The sequence below is a fragment of the Talpa occidentalis genome, unplaced genomic scaffold (assembly GCF_014898055.3).
Source record: "Talpa occidentalis isolate TD23 unplaced genomic scaffold, MPIMG_talOcc4v2.1 talOcc4.12, whole genome shotgun sequence".
NCBI lineage: Eukaryota > Metazoa > Chordata > Mammalia > Eulipotyphla > Talpidae > Talpa > Talpa occidentalis.
In genome coordinates, this window is record NW_023601212.1 from 101,015,738 (window position 1) to 101,035,137 (window position 19,400).

Genomic DNA, 19,400 nt, shown 5'->3' on the forward strand with positions numbered 1-19,400 from the left:
ATTGGGTTTCTCACTGCTGGTGACAGAGTGGGGTACCTGATGCCGTTAGAGGCTCCTGGGCCCTGTCCCCTCGGCTCCAGCGCTCTCAGCATGCCCTGGACACAAAGAGGCACCTGTTCTGGGCTGGCGCCTGCAGGCTCAGACAGGAAGCCTTGGGTGTCCCCCGTGTCCTCAGAGCACCAGGCAGCCCAGGCCGGCCTGTACCCCAATTTCCCTTCCTCGCACCAGGAGCCTCAGACACAGACCAGGCCAAGTACACAGGACTCCTGTGATGCCTGGGGTGGACTGGGCCCCCCGAACGCATGCCAGATCCCTTCTCTTCCTCAGGGGAAGAAAACAGGGTCGTTTCTCTGGCAAAATAGCCCCAATTTGCTGGTTGTGACCCCCTCCTGGCTTGTGAGACACCCGTGACCCCTGACTGTAGCCTGGGCTGGGCTGGGGGTCGTGTCTGGGAGGAGTTGAGTCTGGAGTCCCCGTTGGCTGACCCGCCAGGGTCTCGCCCGGGGCACCCCAATTCCTCCATGCCTGTCCATGGCAGGCGTGCCGGGTGCTGTTCACTGGGGGAAAGCTCTGCTCCTACCAGGATTTGCCAGAAAACCCTCAAGTCTCTAGAATTTCTTCTAAGAAACTCTTTTAACACACTGCAAGCATGTCGCTCTCCCTGGTCCCCGCCCCCCAAATGCCCTCTTCTGACCAGGGCCCCACTTTGCACAGAGTCTCTTCCAGCTGACACTCCTGGGGCGTGTCTGTGTACCCCGACACCCTTGGAGCAGCAGGTACTTGGGGGGGTGGCTCCTCATGCTGTCTGCTGGCCCCCGCCCCCCGGTGGGGGGGTGTTTCCAGGAAGGATTCCGAGAATGACCTGGTGTCCTCAGGAGCCAGGGGCTCCCCAACCTCCTGATGTTGATGGGCCCCTCAACACGAGCCCTGCTGTCCTCCCCATGGTCAGTTTACTACCTGTTAGAAGGAAGCTCTCTGCAGGGCCCAGCGAGAGAAAGGGGTCTGCAGGCAGAACCCCAGCTCAGTTCGGGGAGCAGTGTTCTGTTGTGCTGGCAACCCCAGAGGAAGCACGAAGAACGAGCGTGCAGAGCGTCCCTGCCGCCACGTGGGGCCTGCGAGGCCCTGGGTGACCATGCTCCCTCGTGGGCGTGTGCTGGGCCAGCCGGTGCCAGGCGTTCGGTGCTGGCCAAACAGCGGGGACACCCCTGCGAGCTGACATGCTCGCTCCCTGCTTTCGGGTCCCCAGACGCTGCTCTGAGGCCCCGGAGTGGTCCTTGAGACTCGACTCAGTGTCTCTGGCAGCGCCCGCCCCGCCCTTGCTCACCTGGGTACAGGGGTGCCACCTTTACAGAGGCGGGAGCCAAGGCCTGAAGAGCTGCTTCTCAGGGGTGCACGGCCGGGGAGGGGGCGTGGACCCCATCTGGCTCCAGGCTCCGCTGCCCCGGGTAAGCTTGCCCATCTGCACTATGAGGAGGCTGGCAGCGGGCGAGACTCTAGGGCCCACGGCCACTGCCACAGCGCCACGTCGCCGAGCCCCTAAGCAGGGACGGGGAGGCAGGCCTGTACCTCGGGTGTCCCCCGCAGGCTGGGGGGGATTGTTGTGTCCATGGGCGCGCGGGGTGGGGTGAGGATGGTGGGGAGAGGCTGCATCTTGGCTGCCATCTGCGTGACTGACGGCCACGGCTGCCCCTTGTGGCTTATTAGTGGCTGGACAACCAGACTGGCCTGGCCAGTGCCGGCCCTCAGGCCTTGTGCCCCCTCCCCAGGCACCCTATCTGCCCGAATTTCTGGCCTCCTGACCGGGGCCCTGCGGCTCTCAGGGATATGTCTCGGCTCCCTGGGCAGCCAGAGGCAGGAGCAAGGCAGGACCCTTTGGGGCCTCTCACTCGGGACTCCAGCCCCAAAGGGGAAAGTGTCCAGAAACCTGGGTCCACATCCCAGGCCTGCCCTGGTTTCCGCAGTGGCCAGGTTAGCTCACTGCTCTGTGCCTCAGTTTCCCCATCTGTAAATTGGGGAGAACAGTGCTACTTCTGGGGTGGGGGGTTAAATGAGCTAATCTGTATGCGACTTGCTTAGCCCCAAGCCTGGCCTGCGTGTTTCGTGGACATGGACTCATGCACCGTGACTGGGTGGTTTCAGGGTGCCCCTGGGTCATAGCAGGAGCCAGCTCCTTGTGCCCCCGCCCCGGCTGGGCTGAGTTCCCTCCTGTTACTGGACCACATTTGCCACCATCTGTCTATCCGTCCCTCTGTGGGAAGGTCTCAGACAAGGGAAGGTGTCCCAGGGAAGGTCTCAGCCCCCCTTCAGCTGCTGTAAACGGTCCTCTGTGGGTGTCTGTGTGCAGGCCTCCATGGGGCCTGGGCCTCTTCGGAAGATGCTGGGTCGTAGGGCGGCTGGGTGGTTGGGCTTCCTGGGGCCTGCGGGACCGCGAGGGGCCCACAGCTGTGCTGGAGGGTACGTTTCTCCGTGTCTCACCAACACTTGTTCCTGCCCATTGAGTGTGGCCGTCCTAGCAGGGAGGGCAGCGCTGTGGTTTTGGGCACTTGGCATTTAAACCCCACCTGTTTCACGCCGCCTCTGTGCCGGGAGCTGCTCAGGGCTGTCTGTTAATGGCCTGGCATCTGGGGCCTGCCTGGATTGGAATTCTGCCTCTGACACGTGATTGCTGCGTGGCTTTGGGGTGTTCCTGGACCTCTCTGGTTCCGTTTCCACATCTATGAAGCAGGCCTGATAAGGATCACTCATGGCCCACGCCTACCTCCCAGGGTGGTGATGGGGATTATGGCAGGGGCGGGGAGCCTGGCACCCAGCACGCATGAGCTCACTCTCCAGGTGACGTGTGTGTCGGCACGTGCGCCGCCCAGCCCCCCGAGTCGCTCGGCCTGGGGCTCGCTGGTGTGGTCTCTGGAGCATGACAGCCGAGGGGAGGACACTGGCCGCACTCTCGAGCTGTGTGACCCGGGGCCAGCACCCTCTCCTCTCCACCCGCGGTTTTCTCCCCTGCAAAGGGGGGTGCAAACCTCCCAGGGACTCCAGGGGCGGGCGCTATGGAGGGGCTGCCTGGGACGGTGTCTGAGGTCTGGGGAAGCGTGCATGAGCCCCGAGGACCGTGACGCCTGGTGATCACCTCCCTGCTGACTGATAGCGAAATGGAGGCTGTGGGGTAGGACGCTTGCCTGAGGTTGTCCGAGCAGTAAAGGGCCCAGCAGGACCTGAACCCTCACTGCCCCACTCTCCGTGTGCAGCCAGGTCCCTGGGCTGGCCGCCCCCGTCCACCCCGCCCCTGGGCGCTGGGCTTCCTGCTGCTGGAATCATGGCCCGGCCAGGTGGGGTCCAGAGGCTTTCCTCGCACCTGCCCCAACCTGCGATGGGACTGGTTGGGGAGCTGGCCCCACACCCTGAGGTGGGGCTGGGCTGGCCAGGAGGGACAGAGGCCCCACCTAGGCCCCCCTGCGGGTTCCTGACCACAGCCCGAGCAGTCATGGGTTAAGTGTTTGAGTTGAGACTCACCATGTCTGGGCGCAGCAGCCCGGCTGAGGGTCTGTGGCTGGGCGGGGCTGAGGGGCTAGGAAGGAAGGTCTTCCCAGCCCTGAGGTAGAGGACCCAGGGTCGGGGGCAGCAAGGGTGGCCCACAACCCACAGCTCTCTAAGCCCACCCCTCCTTGCAGACCCTCTGCTCAGGGACTTCTCAGAGCTTTCACCCGCTTGGAGCTGATGACAAGTGGGTTCTCCCAGCTGCCTCTCGGATGAAGCCTTCCTTTTGGGGTGTCCGTCCTGGGCCAGGCTTCCTGGGACCCCAGCAGGGTCCAGGGCCATGGCCTCTCTCACGATCGTGTTCCACAGAGCCGTCTGTGATATGATTTGGGGGCAGACAGGTGAGTGGAGAGAGCACAGGCGCACTGGGCGGGAAAACCAACTGATCCATCTCGCAGTGGCTCCAAGAGTGTCCCAGGGAAGGTCTCGGCCTGGCGCTGACGCGTCGGCTCTGACGGGCCAGGGCCGGCGGGCAGGTCCTGCGGTATGTGGGCCCCATGCTCCCAGTGAGAGCCCGTGGCTGAAGGTTTATCCCGTGGGACTTACCTTGGCGGTTTCCTCTCCGTGGGCCTCTGGCTTCCTGTTTTCAGTGGGAAGAGCAAGTCCCCAACTTATTAAATAAGCAGTGGGAGGATGGGAACAAAGGATCAGGTTTGGACAGAGGGGACTGCAGGCGCCAGCTGGCCATCAGCTGACACGTGTGGAATATTACTCAGCCGTAAAGAGGACTGAGCCCTGGCCCACGCCGCAACCTGGGCGAATCTGCTCAGTGACAGACCCAGACACGAAAGGCCACATGGTGTGCGTTCCCCTTCATCAGAAACATCCAGAATCGGCCAATCGAGAGACAGAGGCAAACCAGTGTCGTGGGGTGGGGCGGGGTGATGGGGATGTGTGTGTGCTGGGGGGATTGTCAAACCCGTGGAAGTAGATGGTGGTGATGGTCATACAACCATGTGAAGATGCCAAAACCACCAGCGTAGGTGCTTTAAAAAGGTGCCTTTGGGGCTTCCCTGGTGGCGCAGCAGGTTGAGCGCAGCACTGTGAAGCTGTCCGCAGCCTCTGTAGTGTGGGTTCGATTCCCGGCCAGCCAGGGAGATTCCCACATGGTGAAGCAGACCTCTCCCATCTCACCCGCTGCTCCCCTCAGCAGTGTATTTTGTCAGTCTGCCTGTTCTGTTCCCCACTCTGTCTCTGGTGAATCCTCTCACCCTCCCGCACATCTGTCCTGTACCCCAGCTCTTGTATAAAAATAAAGAAATCTTCAAAAAAAAATTGCCTTTGATGGTATGTGAATTAGATCTCAAACAAAACAAAAAGATCAGAGTCAGGGCTCTGCTGTCATGGGAAAACGGAAGCACCAGGGTGAACGGCCTGCGGGGGCTGACCCGGGACAGCGATGCCCCTCCAAGGCAAGCAGGGCGGCTCTGGGGCGGCGGCGCTGTGGGGACACAGCCCTCCCCAGGCCCCTACCCACCTGCCCCTCTGCCCACAGCATCTCTAACAAGGAACTGTCGGAGCTGATCGAGCAGCTGCAGAAGAATGCCGACCAGGTGGAGAAGAACATCGTGGACACGGAGGCCAAGATGCAGAGTGTGAGTGCACAGGCCCCCCCCCAGCCCGCCCCTGCTCAGGAGCCCAGCATCCACTTCTAGGCCCTGGGGCGGTCCTGCCCCTGGGGACATGTGGCACGTCTGGAGAGTGTGCCATGCTGTCATGCTCCTCGTTCAGAGAAGAGAGTGAGCAGACCACGTTCCCTTCTGTGCCTCAGTTTCCTCCTCTGTAACATGGGGATAAAATGGCCCTGAGTCCATAGGTTGTCTGAGGACTCAGCTGTGCTCACACCCGCCAGCTGCTGGGATGGTCATCTGCTCTTTGGAGCCGCCCCAAGTCCGTGCAGTTGAGTTTATGCCTCTTTATGGCTGGAGAAACTGAGGTTAGGGAGGCCCTGTGTGATGGGCCGTGACTGAACTGCCCAGAAACATCCTGGAGGTGTGGTCGCCAGATTTGGCAAGGAGAACGGGAGATCCAGCTAAATGTGAATTTTAGAAAACAAATTTAAACGTGTGTGTGTGTGTGTGTGTGTGTGTGTGTGTGTGTGTGTGTAAGTATATCTCATGTACTATTTGGGATACACTTATGATGTGAGTTGTCCATTATTCATCTGAAGTTCCAGTTTCACTGGGTGGTGTCTGTTTCATCTGCATTCTGGCCCCGGAGGGGGTTAGGAGGTGGGTCCAGAGGAGTGGGTGCTGAGGAGGGACAGGTCACCCCAGATTTAAGGCCCGACCGGCCCAGTCCTGTCCCCAGGCCCAGCCGGGGTGGCCCCAGCCAAGGGCCAGTCCACAGGCAGCACAGAGACCTGCAGGGTGGGGGTCCCAGTGGCCAAGGCCCTCTCCTCCGGATGCCCCCTTGTGGCCCCTTCACCCCCCCGCCCATGTTCCCTGGCGTTCTCTCCTAAATGAAAACAGCTCCGGGAGGTGTGTCCCTTCTTCTCCCCTAATAAAAGTAATATGTGTTCCTTACAAACATTTCAGGACCAATAAACAAATTAACATCCCAGGGCCACCAGCAGAGGCCCGCCAGCGAGCCGGGTTTTGGCGTGTCTGCTGGACGCCTGGGCGGGGGAGCGAGGACAGGGTCTACCCTCTCGTTTGAGCTGCCCAGAGTAACGGCCATGTGTTTGGACGGTCATTTCACGCCAGTCTTTCGCTTCAAATGAACAAATTTGGAAAAAGCAAGCTGTGGAGACTGGACCAGGCAACCTTTTCCTCTTCTTTTCCCACCTCCCTCCTCCCTCCCTCCCTCTAGAAGGCATCACTATTCATCTCATCATCCAAAGTACCTGAATTTTCCAGTTTTTTACAGTGAGATTCCCATGACGTAGCCGTTTCAAGTGACCACTCCCTGGCACTAGGTGCTGTCCCAGGCTGTGGACCCCACTCTCTCCTCGCCCTGGCTCTGAGCAGCCCCCCACCCCTCCCAGCCCTGACACCCACCCTGAGCAGTCCCCCACCTCCCCCCCAGCCCTGACCCCTGCCCTGAGCGGCCCCCCACCGCACCCCTGCCCCCAGCCCTGGCCACCACTGATTTTCTGTCTCTGGATTTCCTGCTCTGGACACTTCACAGACGTGGGGCTGTGCCGTGGCGACCTGTCGCGTGGCTCCCAAATCATAAACGGGCAGGGAGGCTGGCAGAGCCGCAGCGTGGACGCCAGGTCGCCCTCGTCCACCTGCCCACCGTGAGATTCATTACATGTCAGCCCTGGGATGGTTTCTGTTCCCATGCCCTCCTACTGAGGCATGGCTATGGAAAGTGAGTTTGCTTCAGTAGGCCCCAGGCCCACCCCACCACCGCCCCCGGGGCCTCTGGGTCCTGCTTGTCTTGCTTTGTGATTTTCCAGGCCAGGCGTCCCTGGCCCCTGCTTTCCTGCTGTGGGAGGGCCATGGTTCCCGATGATTCTTATATGTCTGCAGAGATGGGGCTCCTGAGACTTGGCCAGGGGAGGTACTGGCCCCCTTACTACTGTGTCCCCTGCTGGCCTGGGGTTTCCAGGGCCCCCAGATGCCCACAGGATTCTGGGAAGATGACTAAATGGCTCACCAGGCCGTGTTCAGATTCCTGCTGGCTTGGCCACAGTTCCCGGTCCTTCCCCCAAAGGGCAGTTTATTGGCTGTGCCTCCCAAGTGCTACCGCCCCCCACAGCCACCCGACCCCAGGCGCTCGGCCGGCACCACAGGTCACCGCAGCTGACTGCCCTCCCTGCTCACAGCAGCTGCTGGGCCATTCCATACCCTCACCCCACCCAGAGCCCACAGGCCCTGCCGGCACCCCCACTTCCTCTTCCCTCCTGCCATCCAGCTGCATAGGGGTGTCCACCATGGCTCGCCCTTTCCTGCCTCAGGGCCTTTGCACAGACTGTTCCCCCATCTAGAACCCTGCTCCCTTCCCTCCTCTGCTCTCGGCTTGTGTCCCACGCAGGGGGGCCATTGCCGCACCCCTGGTGTGTGTCCTTGGTAAGCACCCACTCACCCGATGGTAGGAAATTGCCATCACTTCCTGTGAGAGTGACTTGTCTTTCTGGCTGCCCCCCCACAGGGCTGGGTGGGGGTCACAGCTCACAGCCTGCCCCAGAGCTGCCCCAGGTGTGCCGCGGGCTCCCGAGGGGGCTGGGGGCTCGCCGGCCCCTCCCTCCTGGGTGCCGTGAGACACGCTCACTGTCCCTCCCCGGGGCTCCCCCAGGACCTGGCCCGGCTGCAGGAGGGCCGGCAGCCCGAGCACCGGGACGTGGCCCTGCAGCGGGTGTCGGACTCGGAGAAGCTGCTGTACGTGCTGGAGGCGGACTCGGCCATCGCCAAGCACATGAAGCACCCCCAGGGGGACATGATCGCTGAAGAGTAGGTCCCGCGCCGGGCCCTTCGGGAGCGTGGGTCAGGCAGGAGCCTGCGGCCCCCAGCACTCGGGCACCCAAAGCGGGGGCATCGAGGAGGGGTGGCAGGCACGTGCCCAGCCCCCGCGGTCAGGAAGCAGGCACGGACCCCGGCATCCCCTGTGCTGCCAGGCGCGCCCACAGCCCCCCGCTTGCTCACCTCATGTGCACTCTCCCTGCCTGCCGGGCTCGGGTGTGGGTGAATCAGCACCTGAGACACCTCCCAGCCCAGCCCGCCCCAGCGGGGGCAGGGGTCTCAACGGGCTTGTCCCTGGCGTGCACCATCCTCCCGCCTACTGGGCCTCCCAGCTTCTCTGGAGCCTCCCGTGGTTCTGGGCACACTGAACTCCGGGGGAGTGTCGAGGGAGGAAGCACAGTGGACAGGAGGAGGGCGGTCACTGTGCAGAAGGCCCTGCTGGGGGTGCAGCAGGCTGTGACACCCGCCCGCTGCCCGGTCACTCTCCCCCAGCATCCGTCAGCTGAAGGAGCGTGTGGCCAACCTCCGCGGGAAGCACAAGCAGGTCTACAACCTGGCGGTGAAGGAGGTGGACCCGCAGGTCAACTGGGCGGCGCTGGTGGAGGAGAAGCTGGTAGGCCGGGCTTTGGCCCCCAGGGTCAGCGGGCACCGAGGTTCTGCCAGGTGACAAGCGTGAGGCTCAGAGAGGCACGGCGTCTCGCCCAGAGTCACACAGCCCGAGTGGTGGGGGTTCGGGCCTCCGGGTCTCCCCTCCGGCTCTGGCCCCCTGGCCAGCCTGTCTCCACTGTGGACACCGGGGAACAATGTGTGACCCAGGAAAGGGCCCCCCATGTCCCCGCATGTGCCGTGTGGCCTGGGGGACTAAAGGTGGCCACACGTGTAGACGCGGCCCCGCTGTCTCCGCAGGACAAGCTGAGCAGTCAGGGCTTCGGGACGGAATTGCCGCTGGTCGACCAGCAGGTGGAGCAACACAACATCTTCCACAACGAGGTCAAGGCCATCGGGCCCCACCTGGCCAAGGACGGGGGCAAGGTGGGCGCCAGGCGGAGGAGGGGCCAGGGCGGAGGGGTGTGCCCCCCGCCCGCTCTCACCCAGCGCCTCTGTCCACAGGAGCTGAACAGCGAACTCCAGGCCAAGTACCAGAAACTGCTGGTGAGATCCCAGGAACGGGATGACGGGCCGGGCAGCCACCGTGGGGGGACGGGCCGCGTGTGCAGTGACAGTACACCCCCTGCCGGAGAGGCACCCCAGTTGGCCCCACGCTCCTGGAAGACCCTCACAGAGCTGCTGGATCCAGCCTCATCTCCAGTTAGCGTCTCATGTCTCTGAAGCACCTACTATGTGCCATGTATGATGCCACATGTTTTATAGGCAAAAGTTTCCTATTGATTTCCAGAATCTTTATGGAAAACGCCTCCTTCTCAGAGCTGCTGTGAGGCAGAAATGGTTTCTCTTTGCAGGCATTTCAGACCCCTCAGTGCGAGGGGCGGAGGGGGCATAGGGTAGCCCTTAGGAGGCTCCACCCACCCCTAGCCTTGGCGCCTCCGTAAGGTGGAGTCACACAAGTCGGGTCCTGGGGAGACTGAGGCAGGCCTGCAGCACGGCCGGCCCATGATGGGGGCGACCGCCGTGTTAACTCCTGTTCCCGTTTGCAGGGCAGACGCAGACACCCCTTCGCCCGTCCTGCTCACCCCTTGTCAGCCTCGCTGTTTCTCTAGCCTTTTGCCCCGAGGTCAGCGTAGCGCTTCTTGAGCTCCCATCTGCCCTGTGCCAGTCTGGCCCTGCGACTTCAGTGCTGTCCTTGCCCTGGTTTTGCAGATGAGTAGACTGAGGTGCCACAAAGTGTCAGTCCTGTGAGGGCTTTGTGTCATCCTGTGCTTGACCCCAGTGCCTGCAGCAGTGTGTGGTACTTAGTAGGTGCTTCATAAAGGTCTGCTGCAGGAGTGCAAGAGTTCCCGAGAGTCGGGTGGCTCGTCAGGTGGCAGAGCCCGGTGCAAGCCCCCCCTCTGTGGGCACCTCAGTACCCCGCCTGCAGGCCCCACTCCCACTGCGGATGGCCTCAGGGGTCTCCTCCCGCCCCCACCCCGCCCACAGGCGGAGTCGCAGGCACGGCAGCGGCACCTGAGCTCGCTGCAGGACTACATGCAGCGCTGCACCAACGAGCTGTACTGGCTGGACCAGCAGGCCAAGGGCCGCATGCAGTATGACTGGAGTGACCGCAACCTCGACTACCCCAGCCGCCGCCGCCAATACGAGGTGGGAGCGCTGGGCCGGGGAGGGGCGGGGGCAGGGTTCGGGGCTGCCGGTCGCGCTGAGGCCCCTCCGCCATGCTCCCGCCGCAGAATTTCATCAACCGGAACCTGGAGGCCAAGGAGGAGAGAATCAACAAGCTGCACAGCGAGGGTGACCAGCTGCTGGCCGCCGACCACCCCGGGCGGAACTCCATCGAGGTGCGCCCAAGGGCCACTCCTCGAGCAGCCTCGGGGCGGGGTGGGGCCTGCGCACCCTCTGCCTCTCGCTCTGTGGACCCGCCTCTCATTTTCTTGGCCGAGACCTGCCCCGGGGGTCCCCCCACCTTCTGAAGCCCCCGTGGTGTCTGTCTGCATTTCCCGGGGCTTCGTGATGAAGCACCACACCTGGTGGCTTGGAGGGACGGGAATGTTTTCGCTCCAGTTCTGCGAAGTTCCACACCCAGGTCTACATTCAGGCGCGCGCCCTCGGGGATGCTGGTTGCGGGGCGGGGGGTGTCCTTCCTTGCCGGCCTCCTGGCTTCTGGCGCGGCTGCTGTCCCCCGTGTCCCTAGGCCGGGGCCTGGTCTTCACGAGGCCTCGCCTTGCCTCCCCGTCGCTGGGCGTAGGGCCCACCCTAGCTTCGCGGCGATCTCGCCCGGAGATCCTCAAGCCGTCCGCGGGCCAGGCCCCTCCTCCAAACAGGGCCACTTCAGAGTTCCAGGTGGACGTGAGCTTGGGGGCGTGGGGCTGTTGTTCCCGCTCTGCCCTTGTGAGCTTTTTGAAGGCCCTGCTTTGTCCGGGCGGACACAGCCCCTGCTGTCGGGCAGCGCACGGCCTGAGCGCCTGTCCCGGGCGGCCCTGTTGGCCCCTCGAGGCGGTCCCTCTCCCCCACCCCGGCAGGACTTGGCCGCGTCTGTGGGAACCTCGCCCAGGCAGACGCCAGAAGGCCCCCCGCCCCCTCTCCATCCTCCCCGTGTCCCTGGCCCCGCGCCTCAGCCAGCTGCCCCCTCTCCGCAGGCGCACATGGAGGCCGTGCACGCGGACTGGAAGGAGTACCTGAACCTGCTCATCTGCGAGGAGAGCCACCTCAAGTTCATGGAGGACTTCCACCAGGTACCGCCCGGCCGGGGCGCTGGGCTGGAGCGTCTGGGTCTCCGGGTCAGGGTGGGCCCCAGAGGGAAGGGGGGAGGGGGTGTGAGTACCAAGGGGGTGTCCTTTGCCAAGGCACAGTGTGAGACTTGCCGTCGGGGCCGTTGCTGAGCCGGCATCTCGGGCACGCGATGCTGTGCAACCCTCACTGCCATCTTCCCGGGACTCACTGCTCACCCCAGGAGTCCGCCCCAGACGCTGACCCCGTCCCGGCCTGGCAGCTGTGGTCTACACTCTGGGATGCACCAGATGCAGATGTGCGTGCGTCTGGCCTCAGTCTGGAGCGTGTTTCCGAGGTCGCTCCAGCAGTGGCGTCGGGGCATGTGGCCAGCGCCCTGGGCTGGCTCCTGGTGTGTGCACCACGAGCCGCGCTGGCCCTCGCGGTCGGGCTGCCGGTGGGCGCCTCTCCCGCCGGCCGCGGGCGTCACGTGGAGCTCCAGCTCCTGGTCACGGCTCAGCCCACAGGGCCACTGACAGCGAATGGTTCGAGAGCTGAAGGACTGAAAAGTGGGCAGGAGAATTTTCTAGAACAAAGTGGGGCGGCCTGTCTTACGTGTACTGGGACATAGACTGAAAGTAGGGGTTCCGGCAGGTGTGCTCAGCACAGGGGGGGTGGGGCGGTCGGGAACCTGTCGGGCAGGGCGCACAGTAGCCTGGGAGCTGGGCCGGGGAGTCCCCAGAGTGTAGAGGAGGCCCGGCCCCCCAGGAGTGGGCTTGAGGATTAGCTCCCGAGGCCTAGCGGTTCCCCGTTGGTGACGGGGCCGCTGGCTTCCCCTAGTTCCACCAAGACCTGAAGGACGCCCAGGAGCTTCTGCGCAAGGTGGACTCGGACCTGAACCAGAAGTACAGCCCCGACTTCAAGGACCGCTACCAGATCGAGCTGCTGCTACGGGAGCTGGACGTGAGTGCTGGGCCCGGCAGGGGCTGGGCGGGCGGCCGGGCAGGCGGGCGGCTGACCACACCTCCTCGCAGGACCAGGAGAAGGCGCTGGACAAGTACGAGCAGGTGGTGCGGGGGCTGCAGCAGCGAGGGCAGCAGGTAGTGCCCCTCAAGTACCGCCGGGAGACGCCACTCAAGCCCATCCCCGTGGAGGCCCTCTGTGACTTTGAGGGGGACCAGGTGAGCTGCCCCAGGATCCCAGGCACTGGGAAGACTGAGGGAGACAGGTGGGGTGCAGGGCCCCTGGACTTTCAGGCACCCGTGCATCTCTGACATTGGGGTGACTGCAACCTTGCACCCACTGCCCGCTGCTCTGGCCTCCTGACCACCAGCCGAGCAGCCCGGAGACCCCAGCAGCCCTGGGGGTTCTGGCTGGCCTGGCTCCAGGCGCATGCCCAGCCTAACAGCACGGCGGCCAGGAGGCCAGCCCACATGTCCCGTGAAGCCCTCCAGGGCGGGAGCAGGTGTTCCCCCAAAGTGAAGTCCAGGTGGGAACTGGCCTGCACACCCAACCCCTCCCTCCCGGGGCCAGACATCTGGGGCGGGTTCAGAGTGGGGTGGGAGTGAGGCAGGCCCGCGGCGGTTCTGACTGGCCCGCTCCTGTCAGGGCCCCATCTTGAGGGGCTACAGCTACACCCTGCAGAAGAACCACGGGGAGAGCTGGGACCTCACCGACAGTGCCGGGAACAAGCTGACCGCCCCGGCCGTCTGCTTCATGATCCCTCCCACTGACCCAGAGGCCCTGGCTCTGGCCGACAGGTACAGGGGCAAAGGAGTGGCCTGGACGGGCTCCTCGGGTCCCAGTTACAGCCCTGGGCGTTCCGGCAGCCCCGGCTTCATGAACGCCCCTACACCTGCAGCAACCAGCCCCTGGACGCTTAAGTGGGACAGATGGCATTGGTGGGCTGTCCTGAGACCATCCACCATGAGCACAGTTCAGGGCACGCTCTACCCAGAGTCCTACTGGCTCACTCCGGGCCATCTCTTCCGTGAAGTCCTCCGGGACTGCCCCTTTGCCCCACTCTTTACACACCGTCTCCCAAGGGCGGGGAGGGGGCCTCTGTGGCCATCCCCTACTCCCAGGGCCTTGTCAGTCCCTGGCACAAGGCAAAAGTGACTCGGGATGCCTTCATTGATTCATTTGACAAACATTTATTGAGCACCTACTGCGTACTACTCCTCCTTGGTGGGGAAGACAAAGAAATGACAACATTAGGGAGTAAAACCCTCCGTGGAGAGAAGAAGGGGTCTTGGAAGCTGGGAGACGAGTACTCCAGCCCACCTTTGCGTCTGGGCCCACCACTGACCGCCAGGCGGCCCTGGGGCTCGGTGGCCCGGCTGGGCTCTGTGGGACCAACCGGGATCTGCTCTCGCAGCCTGGGCAGCCAGTACCGGAGTGTGCGGCAGAAGGCGGCCGGGAGCAGGAGTGCACTCCAGCAGCGACATGAGGTGCTGAGGACAGAGAACCCTGGAGGTGGGTGCCAGCCGGGGGTCTGTACTGCCAGGGGAGGGCAGGGGTCGGGCTGTGGGAGGCCAGTGGGCCTCCGAGGGCCCGCTCGACCCCACTGCCTGCAACTCTTTCCCTCTGGCAGATGCCTCTGACCTTCAGGGGCGACAGCTGCTGGCCAGCCTGGACAAGGTGGCCAGCGACCTGGACCGGCAGGAGAAGGCCATCACGGAGGTGCTGCGGCCCCCGCTGGAGCAGGGCCGGGCGATGCAGGACAGCGCCGAGCGAGCCAAGGCCCTCACGGTACCTCCGCATGGGCAGGGGCAGGCTCCCGGCCCTCGGGCAGGTTCTCATCCCCAGGGCCTCGGTGCTCACCGGGGCCCTGGCCATGTGCAGCAGGAGGCCCGGGCCGTGGAGGGGGCGGGACCAAGGGAGGCTGCACACGCTGTGGGGTGCAGAGCCGCCTCACTCTCTGCTGGAGCCCGTTACTTGAACCCCAGCCTCATTTCTTCAGTAAAATGGGCAGGTCCCCCTCCCAGGGGCTGGATGGCCACCAGCCCTCCCCTTTCAGATGCCCAGTCCCGTGGCTCAGCGCGGGGAGGAATGCTGCTGGCCTCAGTGCCCGCTATGCGGGGTCCTCCGTGGTGGAGGACACCCCCAGCTTACAGAGCGGAATGGCCCTCGGTGGGCTCGCGTCAGTGCGGAGGCCGAGTCGGGGCCTGGGGGATGCCTGGTACTGGGGTGGCCGCGAGGCCTCCCCAAGCCGCTCCAGGCTGTGTGGCGTCCCCGCCTGTGGCCGGAGCGTGGGCCCGCAGAGTGTGGGCGCAGCCCCACCGCCGCTTGCCATCGCTCTCACGAGCGGCCCTGCCCGATGGCCCCTGGATGTGGTAACCTGGGCAGGCCCCGGGGAGGCGCCTCTGCCCCGGGAGGGCCCAGCCCTGCATGTCCACCCTGTCCCTGGGCGTGCCCGGGGCCAGGCTGGTGACCGGCCCGCTCCACAGCTCATCTCGAGCGAGCTGCTGCAGATTGAGCCCGAGAAGACACGCAGCACCGCGGAGTGCGAGGCCTTCGCGCGGGCGCTCCCGGGCAGTGGCAGCACGCCCCTGCTGAGGACCCGGGTGGACGACACCCACCGCAGATACGAGCGCCTGCTGCAGCTGCTGGACTCGGCCCGGGAGAAGTGGGTGCCAGGTGGGCAGCAGGGAGGAGCTGGGGCAAGGGGCCAGATGGGCAACCCCACTCGTGACCTGTGGCCTTAGGGTGGACACCGCCCACCGCCTGGAGGAGAGCCTGCAGCAGGGCCGGGAGGTGCTGGCCACCTACGAGAACCAGCTGGCCCAGGAGGACACCGTGCCCGAGAGCGGCCACGCCCTGGACAGCAAGAGGCAGGGGCTGGCGGTGAGTCGGGGCCGGCGCCTTCTTTCTCTGAGCTGGGCTCCAGATGCCCCTCCGCTCCCCCCAGCGCTGCAGCAGCGCCCCTCCAGCCTGCCGCTGGCGCCCAGCTGCTCTGGGGCTTCCGGAGGAACAGATCCAGGTGGTGGGCTGGGGCGTGGCCCACCGGCATGTGCTTTCTTGGCCCGTGGCCACTCAGCCACTTGACCTGACTTGTGGGCTTGCGGGTGTGAGCCCAGATGGGCCTCGGGATGCACTGAGGCCCCCCCCAGAGCGGAGGACACGGGCTGAGCAGCCAGCCCACTGCCGCCCTGGGCGTGCTGTCATGGCACACGCCGCTGCTGCGTGCAGGTTGAGAAACTGGGTTTCCCCAGGTTCGTTCTTCGTAACTAAATGGGACGTGGCAGAAATGACGTGGGGGAGGAGGATGGCAGAGGCCCCCGAGCCCAGGCTTCATCACCCCCACACCAGGGGCCCCAAGTACCTCCAGCAGTGGGCAGTGCCGCCCTGGCCCCGGGGAGCCCCGACTGAGCAGCTCTCCCTCTCCGCCCGGCAGGCCATGGCCTCCGAGCTGCAGGCTCAGAAGGCCCTCGTGGGCGAGGTGGAGAAGAACCTGCAGGCGGCCAAGCAGTGCTGCGGCCTGCTGGCCAGCCGCTTCCAGGAGCACTGCCCCGACCTGGAGCGCCAGGAGGCCGAGGTGCACAAGCTGGGCCAGCGCTTCGACAACCTGAGCCAGCAGGTGGAGTGCAGGTGCGGATGGACACACCACACCACACCACCACACCACACCACACACACACACACACACACACCCACACCCACACCCCACCCCCACCAGGGGCCTCTGCTGCCTGCATCATTTCCTTTCTGGAAAAAAGCAGCGCCCTCCGGAGTAAACAAGCCCAAGTAGTCCTGATGACCAGCCCCGAGGGAGCTGTTAGTAGCAGTTTGCAGGTCCTTCCAAAAACACCCTGCAGACGCCAGGCAGAGGCCAGGACAGGCCCTTGCGCAGTGCCGCTCTCCGCCCGTCCAGCGCCAGCGTCCTCCCTTCTCGTTTCTGCACGTTTCTGCAGAGCGTGTTTCTTCCTTAAATGCTTGAGAACTCACCAGTGACGCCATCTGGACCTGCGTCTTGCTTATTCCGTGCAGTGAGGGTCTTCACTGCAAGTCCAGCCCCTTTGGGAGGCCCTGGGCAGGCCACTGAGCCGCTGACTGAGCCACTTCAGGCGTGTCCTTCCAAGTCACCTGTCCCCCACCACGCTGCAGGACGCGCTGGCATGGTGCTGCCGGGTGTGCTCCCGCCCTCGGTGCCCGCAGCGCCCGGGCGCCCCTCCCGGCACACACTGCCCGTGTCTTCCTGACCCGAGTCCTGGTCGGTCACCTGCGGCCTGTCGGCCTGCTGACCGTTTCAAAGAGCTGGCGCTCGGACTCGACGTGCCTTCTGTTGTCTGCTGGCTCCTATTTCGCTGCCGCCACTTGTTTCCTTACTGCTGCCGACACTGGAGTTGCTTTTTCATCTTACGGCAGAAGCTGAGAGTGTTGACTTGAGAAACGCTTTTCTAACCGAACGCTGAACACTAACAGTAGCGCTTCTACCCCTGCGTCTGTTGTGCCCACACGCTGCCCACTCGGTGCGTCCCCAAGATTTCCTGACCTCCTGTGACTTCTCTTAGACCAGCAGGGGACTCGGGGCTGTGCCGCAGGTCGGCCTTACCTGTTCTCCACAGAGCTGTGGAGTCCGTGACACCCCGGTACGCCTAGCTTCTCCCTTTCCGGTGAAAGCCTGGGTTCCCTCCGGTTCAGTTCCACTCAGTATTGCCTTTTAAGACAAGCACAGGAGACTTCTTTGAGGGCTGGGGAGCAGCCCCGGGAGCGGCTGCCCGCCTGCTGACACCTGACTCTGCCCGCAGGGCCCGGAGCCTGCAGAGCGCGCAGGCCGCTTACGACGAGTACCGGCAGGGCTGCGACCAGGTGCTCCGGTTCCTGTCCAGCGTCCCCAGCTATGAGCCGCAGGAGACAGACAGCCTCAGCCAGATGGAGACCAAGCTGAGGAATCAGAAGGTTAAGACAGCTGCTTCTGCCTCCACCGCACAGGGGAGCCAGGGGGTCAGGTCGAGGGCCCTCCCCGACGGTGAGGGAGCCCTGCAGAGCCGTGTCCTCACAAGGGCTCTGCCCTGCCCGGCGCCCTGAGCACGAGGGCGGCATCCCGCTCACTCGTCTCTCCTCGGTGCCTACACGGGGCCTGGCCCAGCATGGACGCTCTGGGCAAGTTGCCTGGATGAGGCGGCCCCAGAACACCAGAGGAGCCTTTGTAGGAAAAACCTCGTTTCCAAAGTTCAGGGTCAGGCCTTCTCAGAAGGCAGCAATGCCTTAGGGTAAGGCACCGGGGACGGGGAACGCCACGGCCTGGACTCGGGTTCCAGTTCCGCCCCCCAGCTGTGTGCCCACGGGTGTCACTACACCTTGCTGTGCCTCCGTGTCCTCACTCAGAAACTGCAGATAATGACAGTGCTTACCTCACAGGGCTGTTGGAAGATGACATGAGATCATCTAAGATAGCAGAACAGTGCCATTTTGAAGCACTCAATAAACGTTCATTTCCGGGCACAGATAAGCATCTCCTTGGCCCTTCTCCACAGTGCCTTAGAACTGCCTTCGGTAAGGGACAGATGCAGACAGGGAAGCCATTCATTTGTACAGAAGGGTAATTCCAGATTCTAAGCAGTCCAGCTGCCTTATCAAGGTTTTGCTTTTAATTTTGATCTGTGAAGTCTGTTCTTTTACAGAACCTGCTAGATGAAATAGCGAGAAGGGAACAGGAAGTACAGAGAGTTTACACCGCCTCCCAGCAGTACCAGCAAGCTGTCAAGGTGAGACATCAGATTCCTTCCTCTTTCCCCCGGGAGGTGGAGAGACGCGGCTGGCTGCCAGGGGAACAGCACGGGGCCAGGCAGCTGGCACCTGAAAAGGGCTCTCTACCCTTAAAGCAGTAAACTCGGGGCGGGGGTTCAGGGAAAGAAGGCTCTCTCCTAGAGGAGAACATACAAAAGAATGCAGGATACGCAAAGCCACCAGCCCTGCATTCTCGACAGTAGCCGAGTCAACAACCTAGAAGCCACCTCCTGTCCCGGAGCGGCTGAGGACGTGGCCATCCAGCCACAGGGCGGGCCATCAGGCCTCAGTCCCGCCAGCCAGGAGGGCGAGGTGGGGGCAGTAGGGACAGAGGCTCGAGGTACAGCGTCGTGGAAGAGCCGACACCAGTGACGGGGTAGCTCTCAGGGCCTCCCGCATGCAGGCTGGGTGCGGCCACCGGCTGGAAGGGGTGTAAGAACCACGCAGGCGCCAACAGCTCTGCCATGTCTCTTTCACCCAGGACTACGAGTTAGAAGCTGAGAAACTGAGGTCTCTCCTCGACCTGGAGAATGGAAGGAACAGCCACGTGAGCAAGAGAGCCAGGCTGCAGTCCCCTGCTGCCAAGGTGAAGGAGGAGGTGAGTTCTCAGGCCAGGCCTGCTCAGACTGGCTGGTCCTCCCAAGAGCATGGGAGGACCGTGCACCGTTGCACCTGCTGGTGCAAACACTTGTGGTAAGAGAAGTGAACTCGTTCTGGGACAGTGACACTGACAGGCTGCAGGTATCTGAGTCAAAACCATGGATTTGGGAGGCTCCCACTGGCTCCCCATAGTGAGCACACAGCTGTCCGCCTTCCACACACAAGGACACGGAGGCCCAGACAGAAAACTGCTCAAGGTCAGCGGTGGGAGGGTGCCTTAGCCATCTGCCCTGACCGCTGGTCTTCATGTCGTTGGGTGGGGCTGCAGCGTGCCTCCAGGTAGGAAGGAGGGAGCCAGAAGCCATCTCTATCTGCAAATGCCAGGCTTTTCAACAGCTGTCCTGGCTCCTTCTCAGCCTGCTGACCCTCTGCTCTTCCGTAGGAAGTGGCGCTTGCTGCCAAGTTCACCGAAGTCAATGCCATCAACAGACAGAGGCTGCAGAATCTGGAGTTTGCTCTGAATCTCCTGAGACAGGTAAGAAGAATCATTCTGCCCCAGGAGGTGTCCTGGGGCCCAGTAGGTGTGGCCCCGGCTCACTGCGGTGATGCAGACACTGGCCAGGCCGGTGCTTCTGCTGGCATGAGTGTGACTCCATCCAGTAATCACTTGCTGAGTACTCAGTACAAGGTAACACTTTTAAAAGCACATGATGTTTATAACAACCTTGTAATAGCAAGAAACTGGAAACTAATAGCAAGACACTGGAAGGCCAGAATTAGAGGCAGAACCTTGTAATAGCAAGAGACTGG

General features: G+C 63.4%; 1 protein-coding gene across 1 annotated transcript in view; it reads left to right on the forward strand.

The window, feature by feature from the left end:
• Nucleotides 1–19,400, forward strand: part of PPL (periplakin) — a 36,668-nt gene that overhangs the window by 13,396 nt on the left and 3,872 nt on the right. The window contains exons 2-21 of the mRNA XM_037507645.1: nt 5,030–5,129; nt 7,777–7,931; nt 8,433–8,553; nt 8,847–8,972; nt 9,051–9,092; nt 10,035–10,196; nt 10,283–10,390; nt 11,189–11,284; nt 12,099–12,221; nt 12,293–12,439; nt 12,867–13,018; nt 13,636–13,733; nt 13,852–14,009; nt 14,708–14,886; nt 14,966–15,104; nt 15,655–15,848; nt 17,009–17,159; nt 17,885–17,968; nt 18,472–18,588; nt 19,033–19,125. Coding sequence (XP_037363542.1) covers nt 5,030–5,129; nt 7,777–7,931; nt 8,433–8,553; nt 8,847–8,972; nt 9,051–9,092; nt 10,035–10,196; nt 10,283–10,390; nt 11,189–11,284; nt 12,099–12,221; nt 12,293–12,439; nt 12,867–13,018; nt 13,636–13,733; nt 13,852–14,009; nt 14,708–14,886; nt 14,966–15,104; nt 15,655–15,848; nt 17,009–17,159; nt 17,885–17,968; nt 18,472–18,588; nt 19,033–19,125 — 2,545 coding nt within the window. The remainder of the gene's footprint in view (nt 1–5,029; nt 5,130–7,776; nt 7,932–8,432; nt 8,554–8,846; nt 8,973–9,050; nt 9,093–10,034; nt 10,197–10,282; nt 10,391–11,188; nt 11,285–12,098; nt 12,222–12,292; nt 12,440–12,866; nt 13,019–13,635; nt 13,734–13,851; nt 14,010–14,707; nt 14,887–14,965; nt 15,105–15,654; nt 15,849–17,008; nt 17,160–17,884; nt 17,969–18,471; nt 18,589–19,032; nt 19,126–19,400) is intronic.